Source organism: Abramis brama (assembly GCF_963993115.1).
Source record: "Abramis brama genome assembly, chromosome: 4".
NCBI lineage: Eukaryota > Metazoa > Chordata > Actinopteri > Cypriniformes > Leuciscidae > Abramis > Abramis brama.
The window spans coordinates 4,712,066-4,734,938 of record NC_139966.1 but is presented as its reverse complement, the minus strand read 5'-3'; the positions used below and the strand labels follow the sequence as shown (position 1 = coordinate 4,734,938).

Genomic DNA, 22,873 nt, shown 5'->3' with positions numbered 1-22,873 from the left:
GGATAGTGGGAGTGAGAGCCATAGAGTGGCAGAGTTTATTGACTTTTATCTTAATCCCTTATCCACTAAGCACTTTAGTTACATCAGGGATACTTATGACTTTATGGAGAAGGCCAAGAGTCTGAAAGTGCCGCCAGATGCGTTCCTGTTTTCACTAGACGTGGAAAGTCTTTATACTAATATTGAAACTCCTTTGGGATTAAGGGCAGTACGGGATTGTTTTGCCAGGTTTCCCGATGCCTCTCGACCAGATGAGGCGATTTTGGAACTTTTAGAGCTAAGTCTGATTCGTAATGATTTCGAGTTCGAAGGTGACTTCTATTTACAGATTAAAGGGACGGCTATGGTAAAAAGGTTTGCGCCAATTCACGGTTTGTGAAAATCATCCTGCCTAATCATTCACATAACACAATACATTGATTTGAATTTTGCAAAGCACTTTCTGTTTGGAAAGGCAATATTCGAGTGGGTGTCAACGATCATGCATATTTAGTGGTTCACACCTGAGGAGACAATGGGGCCTGCATACGTAATTAGCCAATCATTCAGGTGAGTCACTGAGCCACAAGAATGCAAGAGCAACAGTTGGAAGCATCTCAATGCTTTTTTATTTTTCCACATATTGTGCTTGCAATTTGGCCTATAATATCCAAGGAAAACATGTCTAGTAATTGTGCAGTTAATTCTCATACTGTATTTTCAGTTTTGGAATATTTATCCTCTCCCCAAATTTGTCACTAATAAAACCCAATAAAAATTATTTAAGGAAAAGGCTTATATTTACCTTTTAATAGTTTGTTTACATCTACCTTTACATCTGCCTCAAGGGTCAGTGTTGGGGCCAAAATTATTTATTTTATATATTAATGATATATGTGATGTATCGACAGTGTTCAAACCGGTCCTTTTTGCTGACGATACTAGTTTATTTTCTTCTGGGGATAACATAGAAATGCTATTATCTATGATGAAACATGAAATAAATAAATTAGTTACTTGGTTTAATGAAAACAAATTATCCTTGAACTTAAGTAAAACAAAATTAATGTTATTTGGGTGCCGTGGGGATAATGAACATATACAGATAGAAGTTCAGGGGGTTGTTATTGAACGGGTGGGAGAAAACAAGTTTTTAGGGGTAATTATAGACGACAAACTCAACTGGAAGCCTCACATAAGATATGTACACTCTAAAGTATCAAGAAGTGTGGGTGTATTGAGCAAGGCAAAATATTTAGTAGATTATGATTCAATGAAAATTTTATATTTTGCATTGGTCTTGCCATATTTAAGTTATTGCTCTGAGATATGGGGAAATAATTACAAAAGTTCAATACATTCACTATTCCTATTACAAAAGAGGGCAATACGAATAATTCATAAAGTAGGGTTTAGGGAGCACACAAACACACTTTTCTGTAGATCTAAAATAATGAAACACAAAGAGTTAATTGATTTTCAGACCGCGCAGATATTATTTAAAGCGAAAAACAAATTACTTCCAAGAAACATACAACAGTTGTTTAATATAAAAGAAGATGTGTACAGTTTAAGACAGAAATTTGAATTCAGACCCGCTTGTGCCCGAACTACACGGAAAAGTTATTGTGTCTCTGTATGTGGTGTAAAATTGTGGAATAGTCTACCGAGGTTTATTAAGGAATCATCACAATTGGTACAATTTTAAAAAATGTTTAAAGAGTTTTTGTTCATGAGATATAACGTGGTTGAAGTGTTTATTTAATATTTATTTAATGTATACTTAATTTTATCATTTAATTTCTTCTTTTTTTTTCTTTTTCTGTTTTTTCTCTAGGATAGGCAAAAAATAAGCCTTTGGCTTCAGCCTATGCCTTTTTGGTCACAAAATACATTGTGTGAATTGTGTAGATTGTGTTTATTTGTTGATATGACTTGTGGGTATGTGACCAAATAAAATCATTCATTCATTCATACCTTGTAAATATATTTTTTTTATTAAAAAGGTTACAATTACAACAACAATTCAAGTGTAATCTTTCTTTGTAAAAACTAAAGTATACATTTTATCATACATATTTCAAAGTTAAGGATTTGATTGATTATTTGATTACTTTATTTTTGACAAAACATACTATATTTAACATGAGCAAAAATTGGCAAAAAAAAGCTTATTTGAGGTGGCAGATATTTTACAGTAAAAATGTATAATCTATCCAAAACTAATCAACGAAATGTTGTCTTTCATATGTCTGTAACATAGGTCTTTCATTTTTATAATAAGAAATATAAATGTTAATTTGCAGTTTAATACGTTGCTTATACAAATACATTTTATTTCAACATATTTCAGTCGATTTTTACTCTGTATAGCAATACAGTTTGCTAAAACCGAAACATTCATTCACAAACAGAAACGCCTGACTGTAACGTTGTTTTTATGAAATATTAGGGCATATAAATGTTAATTTTCAGTTTAATACGTTGCTTATACAAATAGCCTACATTTTATTTCAACATATTTCTGTCGATTTTTACTCAACTCAGTATAGCAATACAGTTTGCTAAAACATCATTCATTCACACAGAGACGCAATTTAAATTTAAACTCTCTTTTTGCGAGCTGTGGTAAACAGCACGCATCTCTGCGGCTGCCGTTCATTCATTCACAGAAACGCGATTAACTTGAGAAGGAAAAAAAACTTACTACAGTATTCGGATCCTCTCTCCTCGCAATACCCGCACTCTGAGGTAGATTTGCCATTATTATTATTCCTCACAGCGCTGCCAGATGGTGTAAACAACATATGATTAAACTTGTGTTTTCTCGAGCTGATATGGGGGGCGTTCACAGGTTTGCCTCAGTAATTTGCGTTTGAATAGCACGCGCTCTCCGTGGGCGGAGTCACATTACATTTGAATTAGCTCTAATGAGCTCGACTGGAATCGCTCTCTTTTAATACAGATTTCACAAGATGAGAATATTTGTTTTTTATATAAATTACCTCATTTAAAAGAAGATCATTCAAGCTTCATGCCTGTGTGTCTGTATGCCTGTTTGACTGTATGCCTGTTTGACTGTATGCCTGTTTGACTGAGTATTCGCTGAGCTACAGTTCATTTTCAGACGCGTTTCAGAATGGTCTTCACTGACAGAGAGAAGGCAGAACTCGCATCACGTTTATTTTTCTTTATTTGGCAAAAAGCACAACACTCTGTTTTTATTGTGAGTATACACAAAAATAATACACATTTAACAGAATCGATTGATGTATGAAACTTGCTTGGAATATCAAAGTCCACAGAGCAAAATTAATTTCTTTTGAACTGAACTGAAAAAAAGCGAGCCTATCGCGCCGGCGCGATTGTCGACCCCAGGGGGTTAAGACAGAGCCAATTGTTTTAGTTTATAGTAGTAGTAATTGTAGATAAAGGGTCAAAGTTTCACTTGAACAGATACTTCTTTACATTACTGATCCCTTTACTGAACAGGACTCTTGAATCATAGGATGATCCTTTTTCTCTTGTTGCAGGTTTGTATGTTTTCCAGTCTTCTGGAAGCACTCCTCCAGTGGACACCTTACTGATGATCTCTGCCCTCTTCCTGACGTCCATTAAAGCCTTAATGCGATCTTGAAATCCAGGCTTGGCTTCTTGTTTCTCAGACTGGATCATCAGATCAATGTAGTCAGAGACAGAAAGAGGATTGGGCTTGAGGGCGATTTCCTCCAGACACTCAAAAGACTTTTGAGAACTATCAATTAGTTCGGTCACAATATCCTGGACAACCTCAAACTCCTTTTCAAGCTCTTCAAAGCTCTTTTCTTTTGGCATGAACTGTCCATGTGCATCCTCATATCGCTTTCTTAAATCCCAATAGGTTTCCTTTCTCTTTTCTGGGACATAAGCCCATTTGCATTTCTGATGAAAATGCACATTCCAGGCACACTTTCCTGGACACACCGTACACACTCCATCTTTCATGACACTGCACCCATGTCTTTCACTGTCATGACATGTGAAGTGACACTTCTGGCAGTTCATTGAGTAGTGGCCAGATTTGTTTTCGATCTGTTTTGGGACAGTTATTTCTAATTCATATTCATAATCCGTATTCGCATCCATTTCCGCCTTGTGTTGCTCCAGAGCTGCTCTTGTCTTCTTGAGTTCATCCAGTTTCGTCAGACCAGCATTGATTTGGGGCTGAAGGCCTTCCACAAGCACTTCTAGATGCTGACGCTCTTTCAGGACTTCCCGTGTCAGAGACAAGCTCTGGGTTTGCATCATTCTAAGGGATGTGAAGAACAATCTCATGCTAGAAAATCCCAGCTTCCAGAACATCTGATCAAAATCAGACTCCTCATCGTCTGCAGAAGTGTTATTGGTAGTAAACAGAGCAGAGTTGTTGAACTTGAAGTGAAGTGGCTCTCCAGACTCATTGGTAGAACAGGGAACCGCAGACTCTTTGATGGCCTCGAGAACAGGAGGTTTTTTCCCATCTGCAAAGGTTACCATCATAAGGATGTTTTCAGCAATATCTTTCCCAAATATGGAAAGAATGGAGTCAAAGATGTATTTCTGTGTGTGCCTCAGACGGGCAAGTGAAGCCTGTACTACAAAACACACAGCATCAATGCGGTCGATCCCTCCTGGATTAGAAAAGAACTCCTGAAACTGCTTTGTGATTTTCTGGTCATGTGAAATTCCTCTGTTATCACTGAAGCCTGGTGTGTCCACAATGGTCAGAGAATATGGGACCCGGAAACCATCCATGTGATTGATTTGATACGCCGTGATCTCTGAAGTCTGACTTTCAGCCTGGGATTTCTGCTTCCCTTCATCTATCAGCACAAACCGGAAGCCATCTTTCCATTGCACTCCCAGGATGTAGTTGATCATGCTGTTAATTAGAGTGGATTTTCCTGAACCCGTGGCTCCGATCATCATGATGGTCTTGTTCTCTTTTCTGACGTTTTTCCCAAACGATCTTCTTCTGCAGAATCCATCACGGTTCTGCCACGCTTCAGACAGGTGGAGTTTAAACTTGGGCAGGTTTTCATTGCTCCCATCGGCTATTTTTCTGCTCCAGCTGTTCTTGATATCATGTGCAACCCTTAAACTCTTTCCATCGCTGTGGTCTTTTCCCATGGCGCTGCTGCTTGTGTTTTCTCTTGATGTCTTAAGTGTGTCATTAACAGTAGACTGGCTCAGTCTATTTGTCTTCTCCTGATCTGTTTCCACTCGTGCTGCTTACAGAGAAACAATACAATAGTGTGAACATCCAGTCATCAATACAGTATAATTACTCAGTGTTCACACTGTGTAAGGCTGTCCTGTAAAATCTGATGTCTTGTGTGAACAGCCTAATCTTTACACATGCTGTCATGACATGTTTCAAATGGATGTTACACAGTTTGGATATTTAGCTGTTTTCCAAAAAATGCCAGACATTTCTAATTTCGAGATAATCTAAATCTTGAAAAGAAAATAAACAGATAATGATAAATAATAATAAAGCTAGTAGATGATTTTCTGGCTCCTTACAGACATTGATAATCCTATTACAATACAACTACAAACGTCCCAAGGAAATCCTACAGGAACACCTGAGTTTTATGGAGATGGTCCTGGCTGAAGGGACACACTGCCCAGATACTGTTCACAGGGTTCGTACAGATTCTGTCAAATGAAATTGCAGGACTTTAAGCACTACTTTTTAGGATTTCAAGGATTTCAATCAGCACTTATCAAACAATGTCTTTATTTTATTTTATTTTTTTACTCAAATTACATAAATATGATATCTAATTTTTCACGTCATAGAGATCAATCCATTGACCAGCGCTGTCAGACATGGGAAATCCCCTTAACCATTGAAAGGATATTGAAACAGATTTTTTTCCTATGAATATATGATTGACCTGAAGAATAAAAGTTGTATTATATACTTATCGTATACTTAGTATCAAGCTCATAGCCATGCGAAATAGCTCTATATCTGAGACGGGCTGCAGCGTTAATTTAGCGTGAAACGATTGTAATTTTTCAACAACAACATTTTTTTAATTAGGGATGCACCGATACCACTTTTTGCAGAACAAGTCCGTTCCCATACTTTAATTTTTGGTACTCACGATAACTCGTACGTAACCGATCCCTGAATTGTCACTGCATTTGTCATTTTTAAATGTATTAGTAGATAAACCAAAAGAATATAAATCATATTAGTTGGCTCAATCAATTATATATTTCTTTCAGTTATTTTCATGCTTAATTAAGCCTGCTAAAATGCATTGTCTGAGCTTCTGTTACTGTCACTGTTCATTGCTCTATCATATTTTATCTGTCATTTAATAGTGCATGTTTATAGCAGCTCCAGCAGGGCTCAGTGCTCAGGATCGGGTCAGCAGTTCAGATGTTGAGATACCAGTGAAATATCAATTATTTAATCCAATTTTGATCCAACAAAAACTACCAGCCTAATTAATGTGAATTTTTTCTCACAGTGGCCGTTTCTCAATATGCGTTCTTGTCTGTACTTGCGTTCTTGTGGACTTGTGAAACGTCATCAGTCGCTGCCCAAGTACCGTCCCAATACACAAGTTTGCATTTTGGCAAGAACGGTTAAAAATCCCGGAAGTGTTCTTGACACGCCCATTTTACCGAGGATGCATAGGTTGGTAACTTGTGTGAACTTGACGGCAGAAATATCCCAGCATTCATTTCGGCATTCGATGAACGAGAGGTCAATACAGCAAGTCGTTTTTTTACAATTTCGGACGCTATTTCATCACTAAATTCATTTCTGAGAACATTTGATGCGAGAAATCAACTGTGTAGATTTCAAATATTGGCATTTTTCGAAAATGCGCTCAAACGTTTTCGGAAGTTAGAATCTCCAGCGTAGGTATAGCTTTATTGTTATGAATATACATTACATAGTGTATAGTTGTAGAGTAATCCCTTGAGCTGAGGGGTGGGCGATAAAGCCTGGCTGTTATCGTCAATAATTCTCGTTATGTTTGGGCACTGCAGACGGCGTCTGTGCGGGGGTATTATTGCGCAATACCAGCAAGAACACATCGTCTCAAACTGTCAGCGGCGTTCTTGTGTGCTCGTCACCTTGTGAGTTCATTCTTCCAAGAACAACTAGCAAGAGCGTTCTCCCCAAGAACACAAGTCCGTTCTTTGCATTCTTGGTTTTGAGAAACACCCAGTAACTGCCATGCAGGCTAGAATTGCGAAACATTATTGGATAATTCTTATAATTGACATTTCTCTGGGCCAATCGGAATCTTAGCACTTTTTCTCTTGGCCAATTGGAATCTTAGCACTTGCGTCAGAATCTTGAAGCACACAGCGTCAACTGAACTGAGGCTGAGCTCGCCATTTGATGAGACGCCTGACTACCGTGCGAGTCTAATGGAAACTCACGCATGAATTTTCCTGCATTGAACTTGTTTTAGCGCCCACCAAAGTGAATTTTTGTCCCGCCAAAGTCTTATTTGATCGGTGAGTAATGTAGATGAACGGCTGCGTTTGTGACAGGGCGTATGTTTAACTGAAAGAACGAGCAGAGAGAGAGAGAGACGGTCGCGCGCGCACTCTCTGTGTAAACGACTTCATCGTCTCCAAACTAGGCGCTGTGTTGCTCTCTCTCCCTCGCACGCACATATTAATCAAAATAAATCGACACAGTGGTAAAAGGTCGAAATACCAAAGTTTCATGTGGAGCATTCGGAGATTTTTTTTTTTTTTCTGAATTACTGCTGGGTGTGAATTGTGCTAAATAAGTTTCTTTATCTTCTCTGAAAAGCGTTCCGGACAGTCAGCTGACATAAACAACACTTTAATTAAACGAAATAAAACTATACAGTGATGAAATGTTTTCTATGTTGACACAAATCTTGGATGTCCATGTCCTAACTGCGGGGATAATCACACAACGTGCATGACACGTCCAATTCGCGAACTAATGACTCCTTTGAACCGATTCATTTTAATGAATGGTTTTAAACAACTGATCTTTCCAACAGTGAACTCAGGTGAATCGGTGTAACTAATCAGTAACACTTTACAATAAGGTTCTATTTATTACATAAATTATATATAAAAAAGTACAGTTTGCTAACAGTTTGCTTAAACTTTAAAATAAATAAAACCACTTAAAAAAAAACAAAAAAAAAACATATGACTACATTTTTCCACACAGTGCTATCAAGAATCGATAAGAGAATCGGATCGATAATCAGAATCATCAGTGGCATTATTATTGATAAAATCTTATCAATTCCCATCCCTATGTGAAGACAGTAAAATTATAATCAAACATTAAAGAACATACATGTTTTTTAATAGTTTTTTTTTTTAAGAGTTAAACGATGAAAACATTTTGCTATGAGGTCTTATTGTGTCACTGTCAGTCTTTTTACATCAGTGCAAAACTAGGGTATGCAGATTAATTATTATTATTATACATTTATTCATCAGCATGCATTGAGTAATCCCAGGGCATGTAGCAAAAAAAACATGCCATGACCCGGATCCCTCCGGTGGTGGAGAGGAAGCGGTACAGGAGCCTGCTCCGTTACAATAAGTTATACATTTTAACAATTGATGCTTTTCTTACGCAGTATTTTAGCCTTGCTTCCAGTCCAAATATCTAAAAATAATTAAATCAAGAAGCATTTACTAGATGTGTAAAATGACATAAGAAATTATATCTTGTTTTCTGTCAGTCTAAATTAAGTGAGTTTTTTGCTTAAATCGAGCTAAATTATCTGCCAATGGGGTAGGGAAAAAACTGAATTCAAATGGAAAATAAGAAAAATGATCTTAATTCAAACAGAAAACAAGATTATTTTTGCAAGTGCGTCACACCCTCCCTTTAAAAACATCTGGCGTTTTCAAATGTAAATATTTTTGTGAGCAATATATAATCAGAAGAAACTTCTATGTCTGGCTTGTTCAGACGGTGATAAGCCAATGGTCTGACCCCGGATTTCCACCAACTGCGGATCGGCTGCGGATCGGCTCCGCTGCGTGTCGGCTCCGTGCTCTGTCGTCCTTCAATACCCACCAGGTCCGGATTTGTTGCGGAACGGCTGCATCCATGACTGATAGCTGAAGTCACGAGGACCCACGAGATCTCGCTAATTCACGTATGATCGCGCGATATATAGTTTCTATAAACAGAACATTATGAGGAATGGTATATTATGACGTTTTCAAGGTGTAGTGTAGGGAAATATGATCCGCCATTATCACGGTGTATTTTATTTAGAAAATTAACCGGATCTTTTATTTTGGTTTGTTCTGTTTTTTTGCTCGACTTCCTGTCCTGCGCACTCTCCCCTGTAGTGCTGCGGAGCTCTCCGGCATCCGGCAAAAATAGAAGCTCTGCGTATCTGCTCCGGAGGGCTGCGGATCGCCGGAGTCGGAACGCAGCCGTTCCGCAGTCAGTGAAAATACACACATTGACTTTAATGGAAACCTATTGACTCCGCCGCCGTTCCGGAGCGGATCCGCAGCCGTTCCGCAGTTGGTGGAAATTGGGGGTGAAGCAGAAAGATTCAGTGGAATTGGCTTTCGGTGCCACTTTACAAAGGAAGAGTGCCAACAGCTATTCATGCACTTGAACGCCATAGAAATGGCCTTTTTTCCCTTTATGCTGAACCACTGTTTTAACCTGTTACCTTGCTTGTGTTTGTTCTCTAACTGTTCAGCCACATGGTTCTGGTTCATCTTCCTCAGGATCTCCACCATGACCTTCACAGCTTCTTCTGGTCCAAAACGCTTCTTCATCAGATCCACTGTGTCAAGAGGGTCTGCGTTTTCCAGAGCAGCACTTGGAACACGGTAATGATCATTTAAATGCCATCTAAACCTCTTCAGTTCCTCTGTGCTTAGATCATCCAGAACACCCAGAAGCAGTTCTGGAACAGACGCCATCATCCTTCACTGATTCACTTCTGCAGGACAAGAAGATACACAAAGTCATCTGTTTTGTGTTTAACAGCTATTATTACTTTTAAAATATTAAATCATTGCCTTTTAGTTTTATTAAAGGGTAATTAAACCCTAAAACAACTTTTTTTAGTTAAAGATCTGTAAGAATGGGGCTTTATTAATGCTGTTCATTGATTCAAGTACATTTTTTTGACATTTGGGTATAAAGTGTTTTAATTCTACAATATATGGTGTAAAAAGTGCTGCCCTCTTCAGGTTGAACGGTGGCTACTGCAGTTGAACTCTCCTATTGGACGTCATGGTGGCCTGTGACGTCAGAGGGAACCAGCTCACCACGCCCTTGCCTACAGAGAGACGCGTCTCAGGTGCACATGCGTCTAAACGTGAGGCACAAAACAGTGAGTCGCGATCCCCCTCATCAAGACTGGGGACCGGCTCGTAGCGCTCAGCAGCCTCAAAAAAAACAAAACCTCAGGACCATTATCTCCAAAAAGAAAAAGTCTTGATGGTCTTCTGCCCAGCCTCGGGACGGGGTGCGTAAATCTACCCGCCTCTGTACCATCCCCACCGCCTCTGGTTTTCTGATGTCCCAGGACTGCTCTTCAGACAAACTTATACCTGCCGTTGCACCTGTGGCACATCTAATTATAACCTGCATGCGCACTCCAATGACGTCACTGCCCGAGGCTATAAAAGTTCAAATTCAACTTCATTGACATGTTGCACACATATATTCACAGCTGGTCACGCACAAAAGCATTCCCATAGTCCCAAATCCAGATCACTGAGTTGAGATTCTTTTGACCACAATACTGGACAGCACGAAACGGTCAGTGATCACCGAAATCAAACTGAGTGGCTTCTCATCTTCCATCCAGAAAAGAGTATTCAGGTTGTTGGAAACTTCTTTTCCTTCATCAAAGCAAGACCAGGAGATGTTGGGATCACGTTCAAACAGAAGTTATTCTTTATTGAGGACTTCGCTGAGCGTGGCTGCAGTCATCCAACAAAAATCTAAATCTAATACGGGTGTGTTCCTACTTCATTTGCATGCTTTTTTCCGGTCTCTACTTCTTAAACGCCAGAGGAGAACTGGCCCCCGACTGAGCCTGGGTTCTCCCAAGGTTTTTTTTTTTCTCCATTAGGTCACCTGATGGAGTTTTTCGGTTCCTTGCCACTGTTGCCTTTGGCTTGCTCAGTTGGGGTTACTTAATTTAATTAATCAATCAACAATACTATTGATCAGCATTATCAAACATGGATGTTTTACACTAGAAACAAACACTGATGTACTATTTTATTTAATACTGTGAAGCTGCTTTGATACAATCTGTATTGTGAAAAGTGCTATATAAATAAAGTTGACTTGACTTGACTTGACTTTGTTCAGAGTCTCCGCCTCTATGTAATCCCTCCCCCTTGGAATGTATATAACTACAATGCATACTCTGAGATCGCTACCAGTCCAATTGAATCAGCGTAACTATTTAAATGCTGATACTGGCCAGGAACTCCGGTTCCAAGAGCCATCCCAGAGCCATTAAAGACAAAAGGTGAAAGTCTCCCCAACAGCTAATCCAATCAACCTAACGATTCACCGTCTCGGCCAGAAAGTCATTTGGGCTCCGAAAGGTGACTCATTTAAAACACAATAGAGAAAACAGGACTGGCCGGAGTCTCTAGCCAGAAACTGACCTTAAAATCAAAGTCTTAACTTTTAATGTTAAACTAAATTAAACATTTAATAAATTTGTAATACAACAAGGTGTAACGAATGGACTTAATCAAAATGCTCTAGGCATCATAAAACCTCCCCTCTCTCCCCTTATGTCATCAGCCCTCAGTTCTCTTCAAAGGCCGTTATCACCTCTGCTCTCCTGAATGATCTCAGCAAGAGACTGTGTCTGCCACCCTCAAAGAGAGTCCCGACGGCACAAGCCATTTGGTCAAACACTATAGAGACAAACTTCCAATACACAAGGACACTTACTCCATTCTTACCCACAAAAGTTCCCAAATGTTTATAGTATTTCTCCTGTGTTTTATGCATTTCCCTGTTTTATTAGCCTAGTTATGATTCTTTAGTTATGTTAGAGTGACTTCAAATGTTGATATCCAAAGATGATGTATCACTGCAGTAACATCTTCAAATCCCCTCATTCTTGGTATCAAAAGAATCCTCTTGATTTTATAGTCAATGGTGTACAACATGTTATGATTAATGGCTATTTTGGCTATTTTTTAGCCTATTTTTTAACGTGCGTGAATAAACACCCTGTGACAGATTTAAGTTTCACTTTCAATCCGTGATCGACAGAGGAGCGTCTTGGCGGCAAGGATTTAAATCTTTAACAATGTCTGGGATAAGAAAATCTAAAGTGCGAATGTACACCATCAGAAAGGATATTCTCCAAGGCTGGATTTAGCATCAGGAAAACCACAATATGAATGCAATGCATTCCTCCTATAGTAAAGCGTTTTCTTTACATAATTTGATAAGTCGTTAAACGTTTTTCACGTTAAGTGTTTTAGAATGTATTTTATCCGCGCGCACAAAAGACTCCAACGGACACAGACAGAGTGAAAGGCTGGATTTTTTCTCTCGATCAGGTAGGGTCCAAGTGATTTCGAAACTTTTCAGCCGGTTCTAATGTGATTTTTGGATGCTGTGAACATTTTTAGCTAAAAAGACTGCCTCTCCAGTTTAGCATTTATTGTTGTTTCTGCAGTTAAAAAGACAAAGTTGAAAATTCTGGCTACTATCGTTATTTTAATCATTTCTTTATTTTTATTTTATTTATTGATCTGTCAGGGTTATCTAATCTAACTATTTGTGGCTTGTGTTTTGAATATATGTTCCCCTGCACTTAAGGCATTTTGCACACATTTGCTCCTCTTGTGACTTGATTCTGATTTATATTTTTATTTATTAGAAAGGTATATTCTGTTCTAATTTAATTTAGTAAATTAATTGTTAATTTTTTCGGTGCATCGATGTTGTGCTGTACTTAGAGCCTGCTCGCACAGGTAATTTAGCCGATTTAATTTGATGTGCATGTGAAATGCAAATCCTGTCTGCAGTCTGGCCTTTCTGGAGTTATTTATGTTATTTCTTATATTTATTGATCCAAAATGTTTTTATACATTTTCTTCTATATCTTTGTGTGATTTTCTGTACATCGCGGCTTTGAAATGTTAAAGCCTTACCTCAAAGTTAATCCAATTAACTGACCCAAACATTAATAATTAATCATAATTGGTAATTATGTATTATTATTAATATTTCCCCTTTGAGCTAATATATTATTACACCTGAAACAGTCTTCTAAAGTGAAAATATAAGGAACCCATTAGTAATGAATAAAGAATTACCACATAATTCTGACTGAAATCAAACTTACTGTAAAAAAAAACACTATTAACGTAATCATCTCAACCTTTGTAAAATACACAACAATGACTCGTTTAGGCTACATGATATCTTTATTTCAGGTGAGAACATTTCTTAATACAGCATATATTTAATTTTGTTTTAACATGTACAATACTGCCTACATTTAAACTCGTTAAACAAACATTTTAGAATCAAAAGTTAAACCTTTAAAAGCAATTCAAGTGTGATCATCCGGTCTCTGTTCTCCCGTTTCCAAAGTAGTGCTGCTGGATCTCTTGCTGGAGCTGGGCTCTACTTTTTAAGTTCTTTTACTAAGGTAATTTTGAAAATGAATAGGCCTCATTATAATTTTACTGGAGTAATGTTTTATTGGGGTATTTGTACTTTTACTCAAGTACTTGATTTGTGTACTAAATCGGATTATATTAGTTAACAGTAGTGACTTAGGTGTTAATAAATAATTACCTATTAGTTCCTCAGTAATTCCTTATTAGTTATGCAGGAAGTAAGAAACAGTGAAGTGTTACCCAATACTTTTACAACGGTACTAATACCTGAACCGATACTTTAAAAAAGAAAGCCTCAAAACGAGGGTGAATGACATTAAAGAACGTCTTTTTTATTGAAAAAATCAAACAAAACATTCTTAAAATTTAATGTATTCAAATGTTAAAGTAAACATACAAATATAAGTAGTCTAAATACAAAACAACACATTTACATGACAAATTCACAATAAAACCTAAGCCACCTAACCCAAATACAGTAATAACACTGTAATAACAGCATCTGAGTTCTCGCTATCATCGAAATCATTTTGCTTAGTGTTTCACCCAGAAATGTAAATTCTGTCATCATGTACTCACCCTCATGTCGTTTCATACTAATAAGACTTTTGTTCAACTTCCAAACACAATGAAGATATTTCAGGGGAAAAGAAAATAATCGGGAAGAAGAGAACGGAGCGACTGACGTCCCATTAAAACACCACGTGTGTGTTATTCTCTATCAGTCTGAACATGAGGGGAATTATACAGATCATTCAGACGAACTGATGGATTATTTGTAGCGCAAACTCATGATTTGTTTCAGTTTCTGTGAGTGGAACTTCCCCAAACCAGAAGTGCCTCCCCTGATCTAACACGGAGTCGACTCATTAGGAAACAGCGTGGATATAATCTCATCTAATGCCGACACAACATCACGAAAATACATTACAACTTCATGGAAGTTATTAAGAGAAGGACATCACTGAACTTATCATTTATGATGGAACTGCTTTGGTTTACGGTAGTCTTATCTAAAAATGAACGCAAGCTTTCAGTTTCGATTTCTTCTTCTTCTCTTGTTTATTGACGGCTGGGAAACCAGCTTTAGGCGCATTAGCGCCACCACAACTCAAGTGGACGAGAACGGAACTGTGAGGTTGCGAGCCTCGAGGCTGGTCTTCTAAATGGTTTAAGTGATGATTTAAGCCTCCTTTAAATTCTTAACAAGCTGTTATATCTAGTGCATGTATATTGTACAACATGACTCACCTATTAAGAGTGCTGATGCTTGTTTTCTTCTCCTCTTCTTCTTCTTTTATTGAAGAAACATCAAAACAATGTATATCAAATGTCAAATAGTGTCTGCTCTACTGAACCTCCTGTGAAGTGTCATGTATGATAGTGATGGACTGAAATCAGACTGGTGTTAATGGTTCAGGTGGAGTCTAGGCTGGATCTCAGACTGGTGTTATTCAGTACCTATAGTGTCCGCTTTACTGAACCTCCTGTGAAGTGTCATGTGTGATAGTGATTGGCTGAAATCAGACTGGTGTCAGTGGTTCAGGTGGAGTCTAGGCTGATCTCAGACTGGTGTTATTCAGTACCTATAGTGTCTGCTCTACTGAACCTCCTGTGAAGTGTCATGTATGATAGTGATGGACTGAAATCAGACTGGTGTTAATGGTTCAGGTGGAGTCTAGACTGGATCTCAGACTGGTGTTATTCAGTACCTATAGTGTCTGCTCTACTGAACCTCCTGTGAAGTGTCATGTGTGATAGTGATTGGCTGAAATCAGACATGTGACAGTGATGTGCTATCACAAGTGATACGGCATCAAATTTGGTACTGTATGACACGTGATTCTATCAACTCGGACATTATGCCAAAATTCACCGGGGCCCCAAAATAATATAAATATAAATTAATTTACAAAAACTCAGCAGCTCTATAAAGAAATTAAACCATTTTCAGGGTTAATCAGCTCTATAGAGAGAACTGTTTTCAACATTGATAATAATAATAATGAATGTTTCTTGAGCATCAAATCATCATATTAGAGTGATTTCTGAAGGACCATGTGACACTGAAGACTGGAGTAATGATGCTGAACATTCAGCTTTGATCACAGGAATAAATGACACTTTACTGTATATTCACATAGAGAACAGAGGATTTACATTGGAATAATTAACACAATATTACTGTTTTTTTTTTTTTTAATCAAATAAATGCAGCCTTGGTGAGCAGAAGATAATTCTTTTAAAAACATTAAAAATCTTACTGACCCCAAACTTAAAGTAAGATTTCTTTCTTTTCTTTATTGTAACTCTAAATAATGTAATTTTTGGTATAGTTAGTCACACTTATGCAAATTTACACTTACAAACTGATCCTTGATGAGCAGGATAATGGCCGAATTTGCATGCCTATCATTACACAATACAGTCATCTATTAAGTACAGATCACTGTTGGTTTACAGATTAGACATGCTGTTACATTAGTTGCTGGATGATCTCTGAGGTATTCATTTGCTGTGATACTATAGGGCTCTGGGGGAGTGGGGAAAAAACTTTGAAAAGTATTTGTGTGTGTGTGTGTGTGTCTGTGTGTGTGTGTGCGCTTGGGTCTGACTTTGCTGCTATGGTAGTGTGGCCAAAGCTTATTGGCTCTGCTCCAGTGACCTTTTAGAAAAGCTGATCAGCGCATAGTTCACTGTGTGATTTGCAAAACGCCACAAGAGAACCTACCTGTCCATCTTGCCAGAAAGTGCCTAAAGAACAGCACGCACCAAGACATACTATTGGAGGTTCAGAGTGCAAAAGATTCAACCAAGAAATGGACTTCAAGAAGTAGGACATGGGACTATGACCGCATTAGTGCCCTCTTGCCAGACCCACACTCTAAACAGAACCTAGTTAAAGAGCTGCTCAGCCTTGGGTTCTTTGTGAACAACCTGCCCCAGGAGTCCGGCGTGGACATAGGAGCTTCGGTAGAGGAGGCTGACAACCTGTCTGGTCTTGATATAAAGTAAGTGTGCTCTGACTGTCGTGCATCATAGTGAAAGAAAAAAAAGGAAAAATTTTATATACAGTATTTATATATAAAGTACCATATATATATACAGTGAGGAAAATAAGTATTTGAACACCCTGCTATTTTGCAAGTTCTCCCACTTGGAAATCATGGAGGGGTCTGAAATTGTCATCGTAGGTGCATGTCCACTGTGAGAGACATAATCTAAAAAAAAAAATCCAGAAATCACAATATATGATTTTTTAACTATTTATTTGTATGATACAGCTGCAAATAAGTATTTGAACACCTGTCTATCAGCTAGAATTCTGACCCTCAAAGACCTGTTAGTCTGCCTTTAAAATGTCCACCTCCACTCCATTTATTATCCTAAATTAGATGCACCTGTTTGAGGTCGTTAGCTGCATAAAGACACCTGTCCACCCCATACAATCAGTAAGAATCCAACTACTAACATGGCCAAGACCAAAGAGCTGTCCAAAGACACTAGAGACAAAATTGTACACCTCCACAAGGCTGGAAAGGGCTACGGGGAAATTGCCAAGCAGTTTGGTGAAAAAAGGTCCACTGTTGGAGCAATCATTAGAAAATGGAAGAAGCTAAACATGACTGTCAATCTCCCTCGGACTGGGGCTCCATGCAAGATCTCACCTCGTGGGGTCTCAATGATCCTAAGAAAGGTGAGAAATCAGCCCAGAACTACACGGGAGGAGCTGGTCAATGACCTGAAAAGAGCTGGGACCACCGTTTCCAAGGTTACTGTTGGTAATACACTAAGACGTCATGGTTTGAAATCATGCATGGCACGGAAGGTTCCCCTACTTAAACCAGCAAATGTCAAGGCCCGTCTTAAGTTTGCCAATGACCATTTGGATGATCCAGAGGAGTCATGGGAGAAAGTCATGTGGTCAGATGAGACCAAAATAGAACTTTTTGGTCATAATTCCACTAAACGTGTTTGGAGGAAGAAGAATGATGAGTACCATCCCAAGAACACCATCCCTACTGTGAAGCATGGGGGTGGTAGCATCATGCTTTGGGGGTGTTTTTCTGCACATGGGACAGGGCGACTGCACTGTATTAAGGAGAGGATGACCTGGGCCATGTATTGCGAGATTTTGGGGAACAACCTCCTTCCCTCAGTTAGAGCATTGAAGATGGGTCGAGGCTGGGTCTTCCAACATGACAATGACCCGAAGCACACAGCCAGGATAACCAAGGAGTGGCTCTGTAAGAAGCATATCAAGGTTCTGGCGTGGCCTAGCCAGTCTCCAGACCTAAACCCAATAGAGAATCTTTGGAGGGAGCTCAAACTCCGTGTTTCTCAGCGACAGCCCAGAAACCTGACTGATCTAGAGAATATCTGTGTGGAGGAGTGGGCCAAAATCCCTCCTGCAGTGTGTGCAAACCTGGTGAAAAACTACAGGAAACGTTTGACCTCTGTAATTGCAAACAAAGGCTACTGTACCAAATATTAACATTGATTTTCTCAGGTGTTCAAATACTTATTTGCAGCTGTATCATACAAATAAATAGTTAAAAAATCATACATTGTGATTTCTGGATTTTTTTTTTTGATTATGTCTCTCACAGTGGACATGCACCTACGATGAATTTCAGACCCCTCCATGATTTCCAAGTGGGAGAACTTGCAAAATAGCAGGGTGTTCAAATACTTATTTTCCTCACTGTATATATTATGTAAGAGATCATGTATAGTGAGCCGGTTGTTATAGTGAATAACAACCCCGACAGGCTGAACGGGATCCCGACGCGAAGCGGAGGGATCTTGAATCAGCCTGAAGGGGTTGTTATTCACTATAACAACCGGCTCACTATACATTATCCCACTTATTACATGGCTACCTACAAAATAAATAAATAATTTGACACAAATTATTTATTTAAAAAGGGGTTTATTGATTTAAAAACGATTGTATTGCTTCCGCTAAAGAAAATAGTCCGTTCCGCGTCCATAGCAATGCGCTGTTTTTCATGGCAACGGTCTGTTATACTTCGCAGCGGTCTGTTATCAAGAAATAACAGACCGCATTCTACATTGGAATTCAGCCAAGCCATGTAATAATGACTATTATTAATTGTACAGCAGAACATTTAATATACTCAAGTTGATGATTTTCACATTCAGTTTGCATTGTATTTTTTTTGTTTTAGTTTCAATAATGTAACGATGCACGTGCATGCATCTTGCCCCACATGATCACAAGGTGACTCGTCTTGTTTGCCATGTTTTTAATCCAAACACAGACCATCCGCTGATGACCATCCCAGCATTCAAGGTCTGTTGTATAGGACTAGATGTTGATATCCCTCGATAAGTACTTGGGGCACCGATGGAACTCTGTGGGATGGTCAAATGAGTGAGGGCACCCTTTGGGTTATCAAGTGGGCGCCCTCCTTCATCAGTGTTTCGCTGATATACCCACGACACCTCCAGAGGGTTCAGCAGTGAATCCCAGCGTCCCAGGTTCACTCCCTAAGTGCCATCTACTCACTTGAAGGCCCAGGTGGAGTCCTTTCTCTTAATCCACAGCCACTGGCTCCCCTTTTCAGCAGCCCTGGAGAGGTCTTTGACTGCCTGCCGATGGGCCTTTCCTCGCACTCCCATCTCCCTGAGTAGCCTGGATGTTGAGGTGGCTACGAACCCTCTGCAACCTACTTCCACTGGGCGTATGTTCACTTTCCAGCCTTGTTCTTGGGCATCGGCTGCAAGTTCAGCGTACCTCATCCTTTTCCGTTCATAAGCCTCCTCCACTGCACCTTCCCAGGGCACGGTGAGCTCGATGATGTAAACAAGCTTGAGTGTGGCTGACCACAAAACAAGGTCTGGTCGCTGGTTTGTAGTTGTGACCTCAGCTGGGAAGACGAGTTTCTTGTCCAAGTCTGCCAGCAGCTTCCAGTCCCGTGCTCTGCCCAGCTGGCCAGTGTCTGGTCTTGTGGTGGTGAAGCTGGCTTGACCCTCGCCTTCCCGAACAAATGGTGTCGGCTGCCACCGGGATGACGGGAGAGGAAGGGCATTCACACTTGTCCGTCGACTTTCTAGTACTGCTGCAAGACTCTTTAACACCTGGTTGTGCCGCCAGGTATAACAGCCTTGGGTGAGGCTGGTCTTGCATCCCACTAAGATGTGCTTCAGTGTTGCTAGACTTGGGCATAGAGGGCACGTGGGGTCTTCGGCATACCACTGGGTAAGGTTTGCGGGGGAAGGCAGGACATCGTAGGCAGCCCTGATGGTAAAACTTGCCCTGAATGCCTCCATCTCCCACAACTCGTTCCAGGAGATCTTCCTCTTCTCCACTCCTTTCCATGCCATCCACTGTCCTTGCTTTGCCTGCGCCACAGCTTGGGCGCACCTTCCTGCTTCCTCCTCCCGACGTATCTCCTGGACCACCAGCTTGCGCCTCTGAGGTGTAGAGGCCTTGCTCCACGCTGGTGTACTCGCCCCAAGGCCAAGACCACTCCTCCCCTCCTGCACTCGGCCCACGATGTCCTTATGTCTGAGTGCTGCCTTTGCCTGCTCAGTAGCAGCCAATGGGGTCCACTTCCTCCCGGTGGCCAGGATGGGGGCAGTTTGGGCTACGAATGGATCGCACGAATCCAGCAGCATCATCTCCAGTCTGACTTTGGCACACTTGTACTCCTCTGTCAAACTGGAAATGGGCAGGTGTAACATGCCTTTGCCGTAGAGCCCGATCCTGCTGAGGCACCTGGGAAGGCCAAGCCACTTCCTTATGTATGAGCTGACCAGTCTCTCCAGCTTCTCCACCTTTGAGAGTGGGACTTCGTAGAGGGTTAGCGGCCACATGAGACGTGGAAGTAGTCCATACTGCATGCACCAGAGCTTCAGCTTGCCAGGAAGCATAGTTTTGTCGATGTTCTCCAGGCCGCTGGGTACCTCCCTCCTGAGCTGCTCTACTTGCTCTTTGTCTTTGAGTGAGGCATCATACCAACGACCTAGGCTCTTCACTGGCTTCTTGGAAACCGTTGGAATGGGTTCCTCGCCAATGTGAAAACGGTGGTCTGACAGCTTCCCCTTAATAATGGAGATGCTTCTAGACTTGCTCGGCTTGATCTTCATGCGAGCCCGCTCAATGTTTTCCTGGAGCTTTCTTAGTAGCCGCACGGTGCAAACCTTAGTCGTGGTGAGAGTTGTGAGGTCATCCATGTAGGCTCTGAGCGGTGGCAGCCTCAGCCCTGGTCTTATACGCTGTCCGCCAACTGTCCATCATGAGGCCCTGATGATGATCTCCATGGCCAGGGTGAAGGCCAGTGGGGAGATGGTGCAGCCGGCCATGATACCCACTTCCAGGTGTTGCCATGCTGTTGTGTACTCTCAAGACTGCCAGCAGGTACTGAGAGTGGCAAGGCCGGACTTTGTCAAGATGTAAAGTGACTTCGTTTCCTCGAAGCATACGTACCTAAAGACCACATGATACAGTTATTTGCAGTCAAAACGCAATGAACGTTTCATATTACCTTTTTCTCCTGCAGGTACCAACTGTCCCCTTTCACGAGCCAGGATGTGCGGGCGGTGGTTTTAAGGATGGCCGCCAAGAAGCTGACAGCGCAACAACAGGAGGCCATAAGGCAATACATGCATCCTCTCGTGTTTCTGCCTCAGGATGTGGTGGAAGCGGCTACGCTGCTGGAATCCTTGGCCAGGTGTGTCTGTTCATCTAAAGGAAAAAGAAAATAAAGGACAAAAAACAACACACCACAAGCAGCTTGTACATCAGATTAGCAAGTTGTGCTCATTTTTGTCATACCTCGTGTTCTTTCCCCTTCTTTAACAGCCCTCCTTTGGAAGATGACACTTCCCCAGCCCAGGTCAACACACCCAAGAGGTCGTGGAGCAATGGAAACCAGCGGCCAAGCTCACCATTGAAACGGACCCGCTTTTCATTCGTTGTGTTTCTGAGCAGTCCTGGTCGGGCCTGGCAGTCAAAGACTTTGGTCCGGAGCAAGGTCTAGGTGAGAGCACCTTTAATTTGGCTTGTAAGGCCATAAAAAGAAGAAAACATTACACTTCAGCAGCCGCCTCAAACTAAAATGAATTCCCTCAAATATCCTTGATGCCAACAAATTTCTAAAATAAATTAACTGCACCACAAAACTAAAATTCCTAAAAATGTCCTCATTTCCATAAAATTTCCTTAATGTCTAATAAAATTTCTAAAAGTTTTCAATAAGTTATTTGTTGCAACTATCACTGAGTAATTAACAGTTGTAATGTTGTCTTGGTCATAGGAGTGGTTGCAACACGGACCTTTGCAAAAGGAGACATTGTGTGCGACTATCACAGGAAAATAATTACAGCTGCAGAGGGAAGGGCCATGATAGAGGAGCTTCATGGGGAGCCTGGGTACATGTTTTTCTTCAAGACTGGAAACAGGGAAATGTGTGTCGACGCTCAGACCTTCCCCTGCGAACGTCACCCGGAGGCAGACACGGTGGGCCGAAGAATTAACCACTCTTCCAAGAGCGCCAACATCAAGCCATTCCACTGTGCCATGTCTGTCGACGGTCAGGAAAAGGACGTCATCATATTCAGGGCGATGACAGACATCAAGGTCGACATTCAACTTAAATTTGACTACGGAGTCAAGAGGACCTCTTTCTATGAGAAGGCCTGGACCTGGCCTGGCTGGACGATTAGGCTTGGCTGACCCGGACCTGCAACTTTTTGGGCCTCACAGGCTGAGCATCTGCCTTAAAGAACTGATGGAGCAACAACATATTACCAGAGCCCGTCTACGGAGAGCCTTGGCACTTCCTATTAGCCCCATTGTATCGATCTTGGTTGCAGTTCCATTAGAATTCCACTGGAGGTGATCGCGGGCGAGTGCAGACTGAATGGGAGTCTATGGGGCTAGACGGCTAAATGTGTCTCTTTCACCCGATTGCTGTTGAGAAATCTCAGATTTTATTGTAGGTTTTGCAAGTTCAACATGGGTTATAGGTCGAAAGTTGAATGAACGAGTACTTATTTCTTTTCGATTTCTTACAGGTTGAGTTGTTGTTGCCCATAACACGCTAGCATTCTGACGTCACTGACATTTTAAAAGACTTTTTAAAGCAAATAAGTGACAATAAAAAATCTAACACCCAGAGGATTTTGAGGGTTTTTCGCCATAGACCTCCATTAATTCTGCACTCGCCTGCGAGCGCCCCCGCATGGACAGAGACGTGTTACTGCAGCCAGTCCA

At 40.6% G+C, this 22,873-nt stretch overlaps 2 protein-coding genes across 3 annotated transcripts; one reads left to right on the top strand and one right to left on the bottom strand.

Moving 5' to 3' along the window:
* Nucleotides 1-3,110: 3,110 nt before the first annotated feature.
* On the bottom strand, nt 3,111-14,658 carry LOC311081593 (uncharacterized protein). Of its 2 annotated transcripts, none has more exons than XM_084112141.1 (3): nt 14,209-14,658; nt 9,675-9,950; nt 3,111-5,228 (listed from the first exon to the last, which is right to left on the bottom strand). In XM_084112141.1, exons 2-3 carry the CDS (start codon nt 9,931-9,933, stop codon nt 3,424-3,426), a joined length of 2,064 nt encoding a protein of 687 aa, XP_083968267.1. In that variant the 5' UTR covers nt 9,934-9,950; nt 14,209-14,658; the 3' UTR covers nt 3,111-3,423. The 2 variants fall into 2 exon arrangements, with proteins under 2 accessions (XP_083968267.1, XP_083968268.1); XM_084112142.1 differs by having other exon boundaries at nt 3,111-5,225.
* Nucleotides 10,247-21,638, top strand: LOC311081453 (uncharacterized protein; the record flags this gene model as incomplete). The annotated part of the gene is made up of 4 exons (XM_084111990.1): nt 10,247-10,346; nt 16,352-16,640; nt 21,159-21,329; nt 21,461-21,638. 4 exons carry the CDS (start codon nt 10,247-10,249, stop codon nt 21,636-21,638), a joined length of 738 nt encoding a protein of 245 aa, XP_083968116.1.
* Between the last annotated feature and the right edge of the window lie 1,235 nt (nt 21,639-22,873).

Excerpts from the sequence above, each read along its gene's own strand:
- LOC311081593 (XM_084112141.1), bottom strand. The coding sequence starts at position 9,933 with ATGATGGCGTCTGTTCCAGAACTGCTTCTGGGTGTTCTGGATGATCTA. Across the intron at positions 5,229-9,674 it reads AGAGAACAAACACAAGCAAG|CAGCACGAGTGGAAACAGAT; the intron begins GTAACAGGTTAA and ends TTTCTCTGTAAG.